Source organism: Osmerus mordax, chromosome 1, assembly GCF_038355195.1.
Source record: "Osmerus mordax isolate fOsmMor3 chromosome 1, fOsmMor3.pri, whole genome shotgun sequence".
Lineage (NCBI taxonomy): Eukaryota > Metazoa > Chordata > Actinopteri > Osmeriformes > Osmeridae > Osmerus > Osmerus mordax.
Window position 1 is genome coordinate 4207992 of NC_090050.1, and position 18295 is coordinate 4226286.

General features: G+C 40.8%; 1 protein-coding gene across 1 annotated transcript in view; it reads left to right on the plus strand.

Moving 5' to 3' along the window:
• The window catches only part of LOC136948744 (copine-9-like), a 248155-nt gene that overhangs the window by 228277 nt on the left and 1583 nt on the right, over positions 1–18295 (plus strand). The window contains exon 20 of the mRNA XM_067242751.1: positions 18160–18233. Within this exon, the coding sequence (XP_067098852.1) occupies positions 18160–18233 (74 nt within the window). The remainder of the gene's footprint in view (positions 1–18159; positions 18234–18295) is intronic.

Here is an 18295-nt window from a genome sequence, read left to right on the forward strand (position 1 = left end):
TTAGTTCATCAATGCATGCAGGTAATCTAGAAACTGCTCCAGCCAGTGTCAACACTAGCATTTCCCTGTGAAATAATCATCATTGTTAGAATGAGCCCCACATTTGCATAGAGCAAGTTGTTTCCCAGATGAAACTAAGAAACTTCCCATGTTTCCTTCTTTCCCAAAATCATATATAACACCAATGATGTATTTAACTATCAGTAAATAGTTTACCTCTTTTCCCTTTTATGGATTAACAAGTTTACACTGAAGCAACCAACTTTTGAACCAATTTGTAGAGAATAAAACTATTTTAGAAAACAACCAAATTACGAATAACCTCAACTTTTAGTCTCTTATTACCTTTTCTTCAAAAAACCTTTAGGAACAGTTCAAATGAAAACCTTCATATTTTAGATTATCTTTTATTTTCTGTATTTAAATTCACCAAATCAAATCTCTCTTTTTCCAAGACATGAGGAACACTAGCATCACTACCCCAAACCAGAATTTAATCTGTATGATTCCAAAATGAAACATAGACCATAAAATGTTCTTAATGTAGCCATTAGCTAAACTTATACCCCATCTATATTTATATATAGGTTAGATAGGTAGAACTTCATAACTTGCTTTGGCTGCAGTCCAGAACAAGCTACTTAGCTTCAACCATCACAACCACAATCTATCAGACGTAATGAGTCTTCCCAAATTATTTCAAAATCAAAGGTTATAATAACCCTCTTTATGAACCAATAGCATAATAAAAACAAACTCATAACAGCCTATAACAGTTTATCCCAAACATTGTACCAGGCCCTGATAAAACACCCAAATTAAAGTATATTGTAGTTATCTTATCTTTTCCATTCTTTACCAAATTGCATCTAATACCGTATCAAAACTCTATTAAAAACCCAAGAGTCCACTATTTTGACATAAAATATTTAGCCCATATACCTCTTCAAAGAATATTCATTGTTCCCTTCTTGACACATCAAAGTGTGTAAAACAACCTTTCTAATCACGTCTTCTTAACCCTTTACATATATTTCCTTAAACAACAGTAACATCTGTGAACTCCCACAAAACACCCAGCTATGAAAATAAAAACCTTCGATTGATTCCATGTCAATGGATATCACTACGCACGTGTTGAAATCAAATGTAGATATTACTGTAACCCCGTTCTCATAACACAAAATCGAAACATTTCCAGATAAATTCAATACGTAAACAAAAAAATATTCCTTAAACAACATAAACTGACATTTCCGTTCAGCACAAAAACTTTCTATAAGTTTCTGTAAACTCGGGATTGTAATTCTTCAAATTAATATTGCTTTTGTTGACAAAACTGGCCTTTACCAATTATCTGACCCAAAAAACGAAATTTAACAGCGCATTATTCAATATCGAATCAAGCTCATAATATAGAAAATCGGTCTGTACATAATTTTCAAAATAATGAGTATGGCAACTCACAATATTTTTTAAGTTTGACAAAAAAAACTGAAACATACATCTGTTTTCCAACCAATACATTTCTCTTTTCAACGTCAAATTCTCTTTAAAAAGAGTGAGTTTTTTTTTTTTTCCACTCATGACGGGTGTGGGCCACTGCACGCAGAATGAGCTTCAACTTCCGCTAGGCTCAAGCGCATGCGCCTCTTTTCAAGTGGAGAATTCAGCCAAAGAATTAACATTAGCATTTTCAAAACAGACTGTCTTCGTCTTCAAAAACAAATGCCTTCTGGCGGTAATCAGACCGATGTAAAGTCTAACATCAAATATATAATGGTTAACACAAAGTTGTAAAACAATATAACAAGTCAATCGTCTCTCCTCTACCAACAATGTCATAACCGATAAACATCCATAAGAATCTGAAGAGAATATAACATAAGTTCTCTCCAAGTGTTTCATCTGTGTATGTGTGTAAACAATATACGTCACCAGTTCGGAACTCATTCAACTTCCGGTCCCGAACCACTCTAGTTTGCGAAGGCTCGCCCCCAACTTTCAACAGTGATGACACATCTCCGGACATTCACGTCCATAATGACCCAAATTCCCACAATTAAAGCACGCATTTTGGATTGATCATTCCTAGAAAATCATGTTGGTCTACATGTTTTTCAACAGCTCTGCATTGGCTTTGATCAACCGTAACTCAGTGCTCTCCCTTGAGACAGAAGCAATACCAACCAAGCCTATAACATTCTTTATTCCAAACACAAAAACTCGTTCAGGGACTCAAACCCTTTTGTACCGGAGGACTTTAACCTCTCCTTCTTTTGAAACACAAAATAATAAGTATAGGCAAAAGTGCAAGTCAAAGCACAAGCCGCAATCTTTGCAGGAATCCAAAGCAAATCTATAAACAAATTCCAGGATCCTGCTTTCTTGACTTATCCTAGATATAACCGTCTGTCAGAAGACACCTGAGTCGTAGAGAAATGGCAAATGTCTGACTTCACGTTCGTTTGTAATTTGAATTACTTATATTAATTTTGGAAGATTATGCTGAGAAGTACATGACCTTATTAAGCTGTCATTTTAATTTTAATTTTTATATGTATGCATGTCTGTATATATATATATATTTTTATTTTTTTACATGTTCAAATAAACTACTACTACTAGTCTGTTCTCGCTTTCCCAACAAAACCTCATGCCCCTGCGCATTCTGCCGCAAAACCCCTCCAGGCTGCGGATGAATAGGACGGCGAAGTTTGTTTGCGGAACAGCCAGAAAATCTCAATCGTGAATCTGTGGGGAAATAGACAAAAAATTCCCCACACTATTCTGTCCTAGTATTTCTTTATCTCTAACTCTACCTGCCTCCATCCAATCAGAAAAAGCCCTCCAATCAGGCTAAAATCTTTTTTTTTCAAATCGTGTATCAATTTCTCTCTACACAAGCTTATTTCCCAATCAATAAGGTCCTTAAAACAAAACGACCCCACACTCGAAAATCCACATTTATCAATCCATATTTGCATTTGCAATAAACTATCGTTACCATACTTTTGTTTCATGTAATCGATGTTTGGACAGGTTAATTCTGCCTCCAGACCATCGTTAGCCCTATTAATTTTCGAATTACAATCCATATTTGACCACACCATAAGAGCATGTAGTTAAACAAGTTACAATTAAACAACATGAACTGCTATAGTGTACCTGTGGAAAAAAAAAAGACAAGCAACAATAATAAAAAACAATATATCACAGCGAGTACAAACAATTTTAAATCAGTTACCACTAACCACAAGAGCAACAAGTCTCTGAGCAAGAGTCATTGTGATCCTTGAGGGAACTAACATCGGGTCAAGCGAACCATTCCTAAGTACCGTTGTACTCCCGGAACAAGTGCGTCTTGAGCCTTTTCTTGAAGGTGGAGAGACAGTCAGTGTCTCTGATGGAGGTGGGGACTTTATTCCACCACTGGGGGGCCAGACAGGAGAAGAGCTTGTGTTGGGACCGGGCGGTCTTGAGCGGAGGGACCACCAGGCGGTTGTCTGAAGAAGACCGTAGGTGACGGGTGGGGGTGTAAAGCTGCAGTAGAGACTTGATGTAGACGGGTGCAGTCCCGTTCACTGCTCGGAAGGTCAATACCAGGGTCTTGAATCTGATACGGGCCATGATAGGTATCCAGTGGAGAGAGATGAGGAGCGGGGTAACATGGGAGCGTCTGGGTAGATTGTAGACCAGACGGGCCGCCTGCGTTCTGTACTTCCTAACTTCTTTTTTTTTCTTAAACTCAGCTGGTTACTTTTTACTCTTCTCTTACTCTTTTCTTATCACGTGCGAATTATTACCCTTTATGCGTTCGTCAACGCAACCTTGCATGCTTTTTTACGACTTCAACGTAAAGGATACGTTTTCCTCCGGCCTTACCCCATTACTAACTTAACCGAATTATTGGCAATAGCCTAAACAACACACATTTAGACAATTCAATATCACACAGTGACCAAAAAGAATAACTCACCGGATTTTTAGGATCCCGCGTCAGCCACAAGGCGTCCAACGGGCGCCCCCCCTGGCCCTGCCGGAGACCCCTGGTCTCACGCATGGAAAAAAGGTGGCTTTTAGCCGGAGGATTAATTCGCCGAGGGGAGCTGCCTGCTGAACGCCGTAGACCGATCGAGGATACCCGTACTGGCCACCAAAATTTAATGGCAGAATTCAAGTGGCACTGTGTAGATCTGAATAGTCAAAAGATGTAGTTACAATACCATTTATTTAGTTTGTACAACTTAAAAATGAACAGAGTACTCTGTGATCAGTCATGACCGAAGGACGTGCTACAGGTCGTTCGGTAGAGTGATGGAGAACAACCATAAAGCCCTGCCTTATATAAATAGGATCTTCAAGATGTTCAATCAATCAATATAGCAGTCTCTGTGATTGGCCAGCACTACTCAGTGACAGTTTGACTCCACATCAAGTGTCCCACAGTTCTTTGATGTCCAAGCTCCTTCTCTAAATGAGGATAGTAAAGATACCCTTAATGAAACACAAACAGGACACAGGACACAATCTCCTTGGCCAAAAGGTCAGAGCTGCTAGATCAACTGATCCATCTACACTTCTCCCTTTAGGCCACGGGAACTCAAGAATCCCCCAACCTCCATGCCTCTGGCTTCTTAGTTAGGCATCATAAAACAACACTATAAATACCTTAAGACCAACTGCTACATCCATTCTACAAAGCTTGCATCCTACAAAGCCCCAATTCATTACATTACATATAAACTCCTCAAAAAAAGTTCAGAAACGTTATTTCGGTCGAGTATTCCTCCCCTTCAATAATACCAATTGGTATTGTATTTTATATCATTGGAAAGCTTTATTAGTCACCTTTACAACGAGGTACAACTTGTAAGGATGGTGCATTCGTGGAATGAGCAACACAGCTAACCGTGTGGGTAGCGGCCCAAACAAATTTGCCAAAATCCTCTGCAATATTCTTCTGTTGGTATTCACTCTCTTTTTGAGCTTCAAGTGGGATCAGCTTGGGTGTGCTGTACATGCCAGAGTGACCAATGAAAACATGTTGGCTGACTTGTGACAAATCCTGGTTGAGGAATGGGATGCCATCCCACAGCAGTGTGTGACCAGGCTTGTGACCAGCATGAGGATCTTCCACACGCTACTGAGGTCCCTAACAGTGTAAAATGAATAACGTGTAAAAATTGCCAATATGTGTTGTTTTTTCCTTATTACTGTGGGAGAGTGCAATCATCCAATCCACCAAGCAACTTGAAACGAGACTGAATACCAACAGAAGAATATTGCAGGGGATTTTGGCAACAAAAAAAATTGGACCGCTACCCACACGGTTAGCTGTGTTGCTCATTCCACGAATGCACGATCCTTACAAGTTGTACCTCGTTGTAAAGGTGACTAATCAGGCTTTCCAGCGATATAAAATACAATACCAATTGGTATTTTTGAAGGGGAGGAATAATCGACCGAAAAACTTTCCAAACTTTTTTTGAGGATATATACATCGTATTCATACGAAATCCTGTGCACAATGCAATGTCCGAACAGCCTATTTAGTCCGTAGATGTAAAGGGAACAAAACCTATTTGAAATCGTCTGTCAGGCTAGTTCTAGTAGATAGACAATTCTCAACCAGTATGATATTATCCACTGCCTATTATACACTGCCTTCTTCAGATTCTGAAACACTGGATCTCAATTAGCTCTACACGGACAAGTTGTGTATGCAACGACCCTCCCCCCAAAAAATGTCAAGTTAGCATTTTTTGTATGTTGAAATGTTATGTCTGTTAATGAATTGGAAAGCGAGATAACATCAGATCTGGATCAGAATTATCTGGATTTTGAAATCCCATGTTTTGCTAACCAGGATCAGATAATCCATTTTACATTTGTACTGGTTTTTCACAGCAACATTGGATTGGATCACCCTGATCCAGATACACATTTTTCAAGATTACCAAATTCGGATTCCCAGTGTTGTAAATGGGACTACGTATAACAATGTAGGCCAATGTAGTAGGCTAGCCAAGTAAAGAACAGGTTCAATAGCCAGCATGGGGTCACTTTTAAGTGTTTTGATTTGAAGACACAGAAAAAGTCAAAAATAGAACAATCCAAACTGTCAGAGCCATCTGACCCACAAACAATTGAAAATATACATTCTTCACAAATACAATGTGAATATTTTGAACATGTGTTTCAAAATCAGAAAAAGGCTAAATGTCCAATAGTTAACAAAATTAAAGAACTTTCAAAGTTAGTCTTCGGGGTTGGATTGGAGGATTGGATTACGTGATCTAATCCAATTTCAGACTCCTTTTTTGTTTTTGAACAACCCATTTTCAAGATTTGATCCAATCCAAAAGCCGTAATCCGATCAGTTCACTTCTGGCCCCAGGGGCCAGTATTTCAAAACTTGTAATCCAGATCAGAATGATCCGGATAACCAAATCCCCCTGTCGTCAGCCACGGATCAACCTGATCTATCCCGGTATTTCAAAACTTTGCCGGATTGGATCAGAGTGATCCTGATACCGGCAGATTGGGATGTCCAAATCCGTCCCGCCCCCTGGATCACAGATAGGAAACAGGAAATGGAGCAAACATTTTACCGAAAAAAGGAGAAGTTGGCATTACTATTGTCTCTAAATGTAAGTATAATCTTGGTCTGTGTTGATGCGTCCTAAGACTAGATGAAAGGCAATCATTATATTAAGTTAACACATTTTGTAAATCAGCACAAAGTTGAAAGAAGAGCTCGGCAAAGTCAAATAAAGCCGGGTTCGCGCTAATGCGAGCTAACGCTGCTCCATTGACTTCTGTGTTAAGGAGCTAACAAGTTGGTAAATAGGCTAGCGTCTGTATGTCGCGGTCCACAGTCCACATTTTAATGCATTTACTCGCAAGGCATTGTGTGTAGATTTTAAAATATGTTGTACATATCTTTTTAGGAAACAGTTTTCAACAAAAGGGACAGCCCTAAAACCTTAATATTTGTTTTTCTTTACAGATGTTTGTGGAAAGAGAAGACAGCCAGTTAACACAGACCTGCTCCAAATGGCATAACCTTTTGAGCTTTGGCTATGAAGATTAAGTGTGTGTGCTGAATGCATGTTAATAAATACATTTGACTGATTTTCAGTGGAGGCCTTTATCAGCGGGTAAAACTTAACAAAAAACTGTTACTTAAATAAGGCATTCATTTTCACGGTGTTTGCTGAAAAAGCAAGCCTGGTCCTAACCAGACCCTTGTACATTTCATTTGTACAGAGGGTCTGGGATCGCTCCATTGACAAGCGTTAACTTCCTTGAAGGCGGGTACTCTGTTCTGTCATAACCAATCACTAGCGTTTGCCTTAGCCAACTCCTTCACCACTAGTGTAATGGAGCTAGCTGCCGTAGCTGGAAAATCAAACTTTTTCGAACCCCGTGGGGAGGAGCGCCACAACATCATGGCCACCAACAAAACTTAGCAAAGATTGTTCTTGCTCCGGCTTTAACTTTTGGATATTCATCAGCGTTGCCACAACGCACCGAATAGCTTCGCTCGCATCTTTCTCCGCCACCATTACTGAACTCCGGCACCTCCTATGTCACTGAAAAATGATTTGCCTAAATGAAGAAAAAAAGAAAAGTTCCACAAAAATCTTGTGTTTGCATTTTTGATGCATTTTGAGGTGAATTTTCAGGGTAAGACAGAGGGGAGGCACTTCAAGTGACACTTGCGCTTGTGCTGGTTGAGTAGGCTAGCTGTTAGCCTCATTCCCTCAGGGAAAAAATGACAAAAAGACTACAAAGTTTGCTTAACTTTTTCAAATACGCTGGCCAGTCGGATCCCAAACAAGCAAAAATCATTTACGTCGATCAAGTATGTGAAGACTACGGTGGACACAGCAGTTAATAGTCCGATGGATAATTGCTACTTGTGTTACACCACTCCAAGACACTTGGGTGTAGAAAAGTTGAGCTCTTTATTACCTCCAGCAAGCAATATACAACAACATTCAGAGCACTAGTGATGTGTCGTTCGTGAACGATTCGTTCATTTTGAACGAATCCTTACAAGGACTCAGGAATAACGAGTCCTCTCAAAGAGTGATTTGTTCATTTTCTCGTGGCCGCGCATCGGGACTGTTGCATAGGCTCGTCCAAGTAAACAGAAATGATTCGTTAATTTCCCGACTCTGTCTTTGGGTACGAGTCTTTGGATCATTTTTCACGTGACCTGCATAGGCTCTGTAGTGGTAGCTAGAGGAAACGCTAGAGGGAACGATTCGTTCATTTCCCGACTCGGTCTTTCTACGAGTCTTTGGATCATTTTTCATGTGACCTGCATAGGCTCTGTAGTGGTAGCTAGAGGAAACAAACGACTAGTTAATTTCCCGACTCGGTCTTTCTACGAGTCTTTGGATCATTTTTCACGTGACCTGCATAGGCTCTGTACTGGTAGCTAGAGGAAACGAACGATTCGTTCATTTCCCGACTCGGTCTTTCTATAAGTCTTTGGATCATTTTTCACGTGACCTGCATAGGCTCTGTACTGGAGGAAACAAACGATTCGTTCATTTCCCGACTCGGTCTTTCTACGAGTCTTTGGATCCTTTTTTCACGTGACCCGCATTGTATTTTTTAGTAGAGGAAACAGTTTCCTCATTCCCTTTCGCGTGGCCGCTGTTTTAGTAAGACGTTAATGATATTCGCTCAAGTCATCATACTGGCTGGTTTTGTTATTTTCACTTTACATTTACAGTTTAGTGCAGTGTAATTGTTTACCGTGATAATTAAATGCTAGTGTGATAATAAATGACCAAATCATACAAACTGTCATGATACATTATTTTAATGCAGGAATTTCTTTTAAAATAGTATCTGCTGGTGCACATGTCATGCACTAACCTACATGAGAATATGATACGTGTTTGCAGTGGACGGATAGCCCCCCCCCCGTTGAAATGAACAACTGACTCGAAAAAAGATTTGTTCATTTTACTGAACGAGATTCAAAGAACCGAATCAGTAAAATGATCCAAACTTCCCATCACTACAGAGCACTGTGTCCTTTTCAACTGCCACACATGGGAAAGCATTTTTTTAACAATGTGACCTGTGCTGTGCACCTTATTTTAAATCTCGTCCGCGCCAGCGGACGAGATTTGAATAGATTTGAATAGATTTTTGTGTTGTGACCTGGAAGTTGCTCCCACGAGCTTGACAGTCACTCTGGTCCACATATTCAGGATGTCAGCAGATGGCGCGCAGCCATTTGTATGGAAGCAAATCAGTGACATAATGTTTTGAATTTTAAAAAGGCATTGAATACTTAATATTGACATTTAAACAACACCAAATTCACATATGAATATATATTTCAATGAAAAAAAATATCAGCCCCAAAAATTCAAGACTCGGAAATTCAGGTTGCTCAGATTCGAGCCCCCCCAAAGATTTGAGCTTAAAAATTTCGAGTCTATCAACTTCGAGCCTAAAAATGTATCTTAAAACATTTGAGCCTTATGGAACAATAGGTTCATTGTAATCAATAGTAAATCATTGTTTAAATATGATTGGTATGAAAGGGGCATTGTGTTTGTGAATGATGTTATAGATGTCTGGTAACCTTTTGGAATATAAAGCTTTCTTAGACAAATATAATTTAAACTGTACTTAAAGAGACTACAACAAGATCTGTAAAGCAATACCGATACCATTATTACAGTTAGTTCAAAGCACATTGTTATATGTAAGAATAAGACCCTTACCAACTTTACCAAATGTTTTTATTAATGATTTTACTTTATTTGACAGTAAATGTAATAATACATATATTAGTGATGCTTTGAAATCTAAATATTGTTTTGATAAGAGGATTGTGTGTACAGGTTACGAATATGGTTGCATTGCCCATAAAAAAAACAAAAACATTTTAAATTCATTAAATGGCCCACTTCCCCAAACCAACAGAAGAATATTGCAGGGGATTTTGGCACATTTTTGGGGGCCGCTACCCACAGGGTTAGCTGTGTTGCTCATTCCACAAATGCAAACTCCTTACAAGTTGTACCTCGTTGTAAAGGGGACTAATCAGGCTTTCCAACGATATAAAATACAATACCAATTGGTATTATTGAAGGGGAGGAATAATCGACGAAAAATAACGTTTCCGAACTTTTTTTGAAGGGTAACCCTTCAAAAAAAGTTCGGAAACGATTATTCCTCCCCTTCAATAATACCAATTGGTATTGTATTTTATATCGTATATAGAAAAGTAAACGAGTGCATAAGAAAAGATTTCAATTCAAGTTCAGTAATAACTCACAGGCAGAGTTGGATAGAAAGGCATCTTTGGAGCTATCCAAGGTATTCCATACTGTCCATGTCCATATAGTGGAGATACTGCGCTTACATACAGCGGACTGGCAGTAAGCCCAACAACTCTCTGGACAGGCTGACCAACTGCATCATAAGTTAGTGTCTCTCTCGGGCGTCAATCTCTCTGAGACCTCCTCAACACAGTGTCGGACAGTTGTGTATCTACAACACCACTGGGTTGGTCTGGAGAGGGAACAGTCTCTGTTGGTTGTGTCCTGATTCTGTAAAGTGTCCATTCTAAACTCCTCAGCATCTGCTCGGAGCTCGTGAGTGTCCATTGTCAGCTCTTGAGTATCCTCAGAACACTCGGGCTGATCACTTTGTTCCAGTCTAATCACCAGCTCCCACCTGCATCCACTAATCATCCGTCACCAATCATCCAATCGCATTAGTTTCTACTGTGGTTAAATAGGCCTTTTTTCTTTGGTAAAGGGAGTGTGTTGAGAGGAGACGTTACATGTATTTTGATGCACACACTTCAGCACACTTTTCTTATTAGCAGACACATTTTGACACATACATTTTCGAACAGGCTCATACCCTTTTTGTTTTGGTCCGTATCGTTCGTTTTGGTCCATGTGGGTATGTCAGTCTTTGTGTAGTGTGTCTTCGGTCTGTTGTTGTTTCGTTACATTGTTCGTTTAACTGTTTGGCCTTTTTGTTTACTATTTGTTTCCTCATTCGTCCCAGGGAAAAGGGGAAAGCACCCTGGGAGTGTTTAGGCTAGAGGCCCTGGGGCTTACATGACCCGTAGCTAACCTCTGTCTAAACACACTAGGTAAGACCTGGGAAGACCACCCCCTGTACTTATTTTAGGTAGTGAGCCTAACGGTTACTGCAGGTTAGAAAGCATAGGGATCTTTTGAATCATTAATTTCATTGCTTTGGTTCCGCTCAGAAATAAACCTAGTTTTGAACGGTACCACCTTGTTTGTCTGCTTGGTCTCCCGCACAACCTTACCACCTCAACCACATTATAGAGTGCCCACGTGTGGTGGCGCATTTGGTCTCCTCCGTCAAAAGGGGAGTGCATAACAGATGGGGGCTCGTCCGGGATATTTGGATCCGTCACTCTGGGCGCTTGAAGTGTGGTTGTTTGAGTGTGCGTTGCAGGATTTCAGTTTCAGATTGTGTTTGTGGGCGTAGTGCCGTGTTGTGTATGGCGGCTTCAGCCTTGTCCCGTTTCCTAGAGGCACCCGCTATTAAAGAATTGGTGGGGTTTCGGGAGGCAGAGTTACAGGTGATAGCTGAACACTTCCAGATCATTGTTTCTAAACAAGCCCTTAGAGCTGAGCTTTTACAAAAGGTAAGGGATGGTTTAGTGGACAGGGGAGTGATGTACATAACGGAGGAGGAAGTAGGGGCTTCAGGGGGGGGGGGACGACAGGTGGACCACCCTCTGCAACGCCTGAGGACAAAGAGGAAGGGGATCCTTATACTCCCTTCACTTTGCCCAGGTTCGACCCGTTGTCTCTGCTTCAGGTCATTCTGAGGGCACTGTTGGCCCAGCTGGAGATGGAGTTACAGGGGTCATTGATTGTAGAACCGAATTTACCTTGTCACAGTTGAATAACGACAGTTCAGTGGGTAAAATGGTAATACAGTGAACCTCAAAGTTCATTGACAACTTTTTCCTATGCAAATCTCACAATAAAAAAATGTAGCTGTGAAACGGTAGGTTTTGAAAAAGCCACTGAACTGACGTCAGTTCGGTGGCGCCACCTTTTTTGGCTCTTGATCACGGCCCAAGATTTGCTGTGCGCTGCTGTGTGTACTTCCACAGAATTACAAAGAAGAACGTTTTTCTAGCATATTGAAAATGGACTACGGTGATAAATGCAGTGTTCCAGGCTGTACAGGGAATGCTGACACTTTTCAGAGTCTTCCTAAGGAACCAAACACTCAACGGGCTGTGATGTTTGTCAATGAGAAGATCCCTGTGCAGTTCGACCCTCAATTCCACATTTGCTCGAACCATTTCACCGAGGACAGTTTTGAAAACCTGGGACAAGTTTCCCTGAATACAGCCTATAGTTTTTCTCTGCTGGTGTCAGTGTCCATGAGCCGTACCCAATCACTCTGAGTTTACCTTCCTGTCTCTGGTACAAAACAGCACCAAGTCCTTCCTCAGATGCATCTATGTGCAATATGAATGGATCCTCAAATCTGGGGTAAGCTATTGTTTTGTCAGAAAGAGGCAACCCTAACCTCTTGCCTCACCTCTCTTATTTTTATCATTTTCTATTATTGGCTTCTATATGGATAGTCATTACACCAGAGGGCGCACTAGGTAGATTGCACTGGTGGCTTCCGCTGCATTGATTGGGCATGATTGGGCTTCATAAACAGGTGCGTAGCTCCCATGCACAAACAATGCATGGAAGACCACTGAGACGCCACTGGTGAGTAGCTTAGCTTGAATCAAGCGGAGCTGGTTCATGCAGGGGGACGCGAGACATAGCGCCTCATTAGCAGCGCGTCACTAGCAGCGCGTCATATCACGCAGTATTTTATTTATTTTATTTGACCTTTATTTATCCAGGTAAAATCAATTGAGAACCAATTCTCATTTACAATGATGACCTGTCCAGGAGGCAGAAGCACCGTCCACACAAGTGACACAACCAACACAGATACAAAACACTATGACAAACACATGAGGAAAAGGCAAAAACACACATGAATAAACACTATACACCAAAATAAACAATAAAATAAATAATACACATAAATAAATACAAATAAAAAGCTGATTACTGGGTTTTCTTTATAAAAATGAGAGCGAGAGAGAGCAAGAGAGACCGAGAGCGAGAGAGAGCAAAGCGAGAGAAAGCGAGAGCGAGCGAGAGAACCAAGGGCCGATCAGCAGGTACAGCAGTCAACTATGATTCCTTTCATCTTTAGTTTGAACATGTTAAGAGAGGTAAGAGCTGTTAGTTTGAGTGTGTTTTGAAGTGAGTGCCAGTCATTTGCAGCGGCAAAATGAAACGCGTTATGACCAAACACTGTACGGACTTTCGGAATGCTGAGCCTAATGAAGTCACTTGATCTTAGGTGCCGATTACTGTCAGAGATGTGCAGAAGATTTGATAAGTAGCGAGGGGTCATTCCCAGAATGGATTTGTAGACCACGAGCAGCCAATGTTGCAGCCGCCTGGTGTGAAGGGAGGGCCAGTCCACCAGACTGTGAAGATCACAGTGGTGGGTGGTGAAGGGGACACCTGTGGCAAAACGGATTGCTGAATGGTGGAGTGTGTCCAGTTTTCTGAGGGTGGTCTTTGATGCCATTTTATAAATTATATCACAGTAGTCAAAAAGAGGAAGGATGGTGCAATACAAAAACAAATAAATGGCATTTTATTTTAACCGTTGCAATGTGGGGGGTCTGAGACAGCCCAACAGTTAAAAGAAAATTCCTCACTTTGTTTTTGTATGTGGTAAAGTTGTCGCAATACGACGGTGGGTCACAATGACTGATGGGTCAGAATGACCCGAAAATAACACAAGGGTTAAGGTTTTCAACCTGCTTATTCTGCTTATTCTGCTGGAGTAAAAGTCCAATAAAAAGCACTAAAGCCAAGTTGAGCCTTGCGTCTCTCTGTGTCTCTACCTGGGTCTTGCCAAGTGGACCAGCATTGTTGGAGATAGAACTTGACAGCTATGACTGGTGGATTGGTTAAAACGTCTACCAGATAGTTTAGAGATTTTTGGTGAGTGTCAGTCCAGGTGATTTACTGAGTGGGTGCGAGTTGTCCTGCCTTGCCTGACGGTACTTGTGGTTGTGAGCCTGAGTGGTCAGCTGACAACAATTCATACAAACACTTTGCATGTCTTGAAAAATCCTGAACATAATTTCTATAATACCCTAAGAACCCTTAAAGTTTTCGTTTTTGTCACAAGTCACATTTATCGGGTCGCAGTTTTATTCCCCAAGCTTGTTGACGGTTGAGGACAGATCTGAAATCCTCAATATGTTGTTCAAATGACCAACTGTACACTAAGACATCATCTAAATATGCAGAGTGCATATTTTGGCTCTAAGTCCTTCCAGGCTCTCCTCCATACTGTGCTGAAAAGCTGAGGGCGCGTTAGTGAGACCGAATGGAATACTGTTCCACTCGTACAGCCCCCAAGGCGTTGTAAAGGCTGTGTATGTCCTTGAGTCTTCGCCGATTTCACCTTGATGGTACGCTTTGCCTTGGTCAAGCACACTAAACCACATGTTGCCGCCAAGTCCATCAAGTATCTCCTGGATACGTAGTATAGGGTGCCTGTCTGGAATTGTCTTTTTAAGGGGGGTTTGCTTTGTTTATATTAACGTTTGCAATGCTGCAAAATATCTTGTATTGTCTGTATCGTATTCTCATAAATAAGACACGACAACTGACCGAGGAGAACATTGTTCGTACGTTGTTCATTGTTCACACTTCGTATGAACATTGTTCCTGTCGCTATATCCATGCCTTAGGAAACCGACCAAGGAGGCTAAAGTGGTAGGGATAGTGCCCATGTCCATGATGTGCGCTGGTGATTCTAATGTTGTTGTTGGTGTTGAGTTTTGTGGACATGCAATGTGCAGGTAGTTTTACAGGGCTGCCAACTTTTCCAAAAATCTTGGGAGTGAGATTTGGTGGGGCCAACCAAAATTTTGCGTTTTGTTTTTTTCTATTAGAAACATTTCTAGAGTTGTGAATTACTTTTGGTTGTTTTGACGAATGTTTTGTTTCTGTTCATGCTGTGGGTTATTATTATTGTTGTGGATTACTGCTTTTGTTTAAAGGCAACGTTGTTGAGAATCACTTTTTGTCATATTTCATGTACATTTAGTAGACGCTGTTATCCAGAGCGACTTACAGTAAGTGCAGGGACATTCCCCCGAGGGCAAGTAGGGTGAAGTGCCTTGCCCAAGGACACAATGTCATTTAGCATGGCCAGGGGGGTGTTCCATCAACGTCGATTAAGGAAAAGCTAGACTTATCTCGCCAAGTCTCACTTACTTTAGCGAGAGTTCCGTTCCATTAAGGTGGCTTATTTTTGTTCTAGCTACATAACCAAGGTAACTTATACTTCGGAAAAGTCAAGCTAAACTAAAATGTGTTGCAAATAATTTCAAACAGGCGGAAACAGAATCTCAAAAGACAGTTCCGTCGAGTAAATTCCTGAGCGCAAACCACTTTAGTCCGTGTTCGGAAACGTAAATTCAGACTTTTTGAAGTGCAGACATTAATGATTTAGCTACATGTTTACTTAATCTATCAAAAAATATATTAATTTAAATAAACAAGTTAAGAAATAATGTCACTTTTGTTTTCAAAAGCCATTGGTTAATTGACATAAAATAAGGACTTAGAAACTAAGCAGAGCGTCTAGACAAGTTACAATCAATTATCGCGTATCCGTTCTTTGACAACCCTGTGGTGGATGAAGGTGCTCAGATTATACAAAGAGCGTTTATCCCACCAGCCCCAAGGGTCTTCAGAGACAGAAGTAATGGTTCCCTGACCAGTATCTGTGTAAGAAGTATAGGTTCAGCAGGCCCAGCATAGTTTATCTAGATAAATGTAATTGTCATTCTTAAAAAAAAAAAATACATAAATATATATATATGAAATAACACTTTAGCAACTCTTAAGGATGGCAATGAACACATAAGAGCAGCCTACCATCCTTTGTAAAAAGTAATAGAAAGGAGAGTAGACTATAATAGTAGAAAGGAGGGTAGCAGACTGCAGTCTATGTAGGTAGGCCTAGACTATGTAGTCTGCTGGAATCACACACAAGGAAGCAAACCCATGACACTGTTCAGTCTGTCTGCATCTGTCTATGTCTTTGCATGTGGGACATTCTTGAACGGGCAACTATGCCAGGAAATATGAAGGGTATACCTTGCTCCAAAGCAGTACCTGAATATTATCATCAGTTTTTCAGGTAATCTTGAAACACAAAGGATCAAGAAGGACTTTTTATTCAATTGTATAAAGTATTTTCATTGTTTAAAGTAGCCTATATGTTGACAAGCCTGTATATTACCTCTCCTCTGGCTTCCCCAATATTATAGATGCAAAATACTGTCCCCATGGGTGTATCCTGGCCCATTGGAAGACTCAGGGGGTGACTGCTTGGTGCCCCCATGGTTGAAAGCGTTTCTAAAATGCCCAGAGTGGCAAAAATTAGACCAAGTGCCCTACTGTCTGCCATTCACATTGTGAAATATGCTTGAGTGCACAGGATGCCCCATGCAATAAATGACAGTGTGCCCTCAATAAATGTAAAAAGAGTTCCTTTACTGTTCCCATGCCCTTACTTCCAATGGAAAAAGGTGCTGTTATGAAGTGCCCTTTATGCTGCCCCAACATGACAGTGTCCCAAATGTTGCCCTTTCAAAGAAGACAATTAGATTCTGTGCCCAACAGTCTCCCCTAATGTTCCCAGTAGGGCATGCTTTCCCAAAGTGAGGCTGTGACAACACTTGGCACAGCCACAGTCTGTCACTGTCCAAGCCCCCTCTGGATCTGTGGAGGCAGACTATGTTAATTGGAAATACTCGTAATATAATAATGATAGTCATGCTGAGCAATTTTAAATGACTGTTCTGCCAAACAAAGTGTGCAGTTTGGGTCACCTTCTGATCTAAAAAGTCAGTGCTGGATCTGTGCAATACTAATCATTTCAGTGAATCCCCATTTAAGTCATGGTTATCTTTCCCTTTTATCTTAAAGCTCAGCATTTAGCCTATCAGTTAATAAATGTGTGTGGCAAGGTTATTTTGAAGTAATTTTTGATTTTGTTCAAGATGTGAAGACAAAAACATTATTAGCCCACATCAAGTGCAATTAACCATGGCCTTCTTCAGTGTTTTGAATTTTATCCTACAATTTTCAATTGCTGCCACGTTCTTTTTTGGGCTATTATTCTCAATCTCCTGTTGAGAATATCGACCATAGGCTAGCCTGCCAGAACGGTTTCAGACAGCTCATCAAATTACGCTAATTATCAGTAGGCCTAAATGCATATATATATATATATGTTAAGTAGATTTGGTAGGTCTACAATTTACGCATTTTAACGGTCGTAATGGTTTGACAAGTTGTCTCCCTTGCCATGTTAATTGCGGCAACATTGCCCTTTTTGGGAACAAAAAAACTCAAAAAATCAATTTACGCTGCTGAAACAACACACCTCTGCTGCTTTACGCTATACTGTTTGCGACATAACTCCTCTTTTCGACGATTGCCTGATCTGGGCTGCACAGTCTAAGCTTATTGAGGTCTAGCTTGAATTAGCGTTGCCTGTTAGTGGAACGGAACGTTAGTGGAACGGCTTGAGGCTTAAGTCTAAGTTGACGTTTACCCAAGTGAGACTTATTCGTGTTAGCGCGACTTGCGTTAGCGACGTTGATGGAACACCCCCGGGTATCGAACCGGCAACCTTCTGATTAATAGCCCGATTCCCTAACCGCTCAGCCATCTGACTCCTTTTTTGACTCCATATTTGCTGAATGAAACTTCACATCCTGATTGCAACCAATACATCTAAAGATTTGACAGTCAAATTAAATCAAACTGACATCTGTGGGCGTTGCAGGACTGTAATAAACACAACCTATCAGGTCGGACCGGAACTAATGATTGGACAGCATTCGTACCAAATGCATTGATTGGCTACTTGTCTGTCTACCTACCTCCCGATAGAAGTCAGGAAGCGTGTTCATGTGTTTTGGAGAAGTGGCTTTTATGGGAGGGGGTGGGATATTTTGGTTTGAATCCTTTCAAACTCTTTGCTCCATAGCCATGGAGGAACTCGATGGGGACGAGGTGAGAGTGTCCTCAAGGGGGCGTTTTGCAGAGCGTGATATCGTCCAGGTAAAACCCTCTTCTTCATCCTCTAAGCACATTTTACTCCCACAATATAGTTAAAAGCTGTC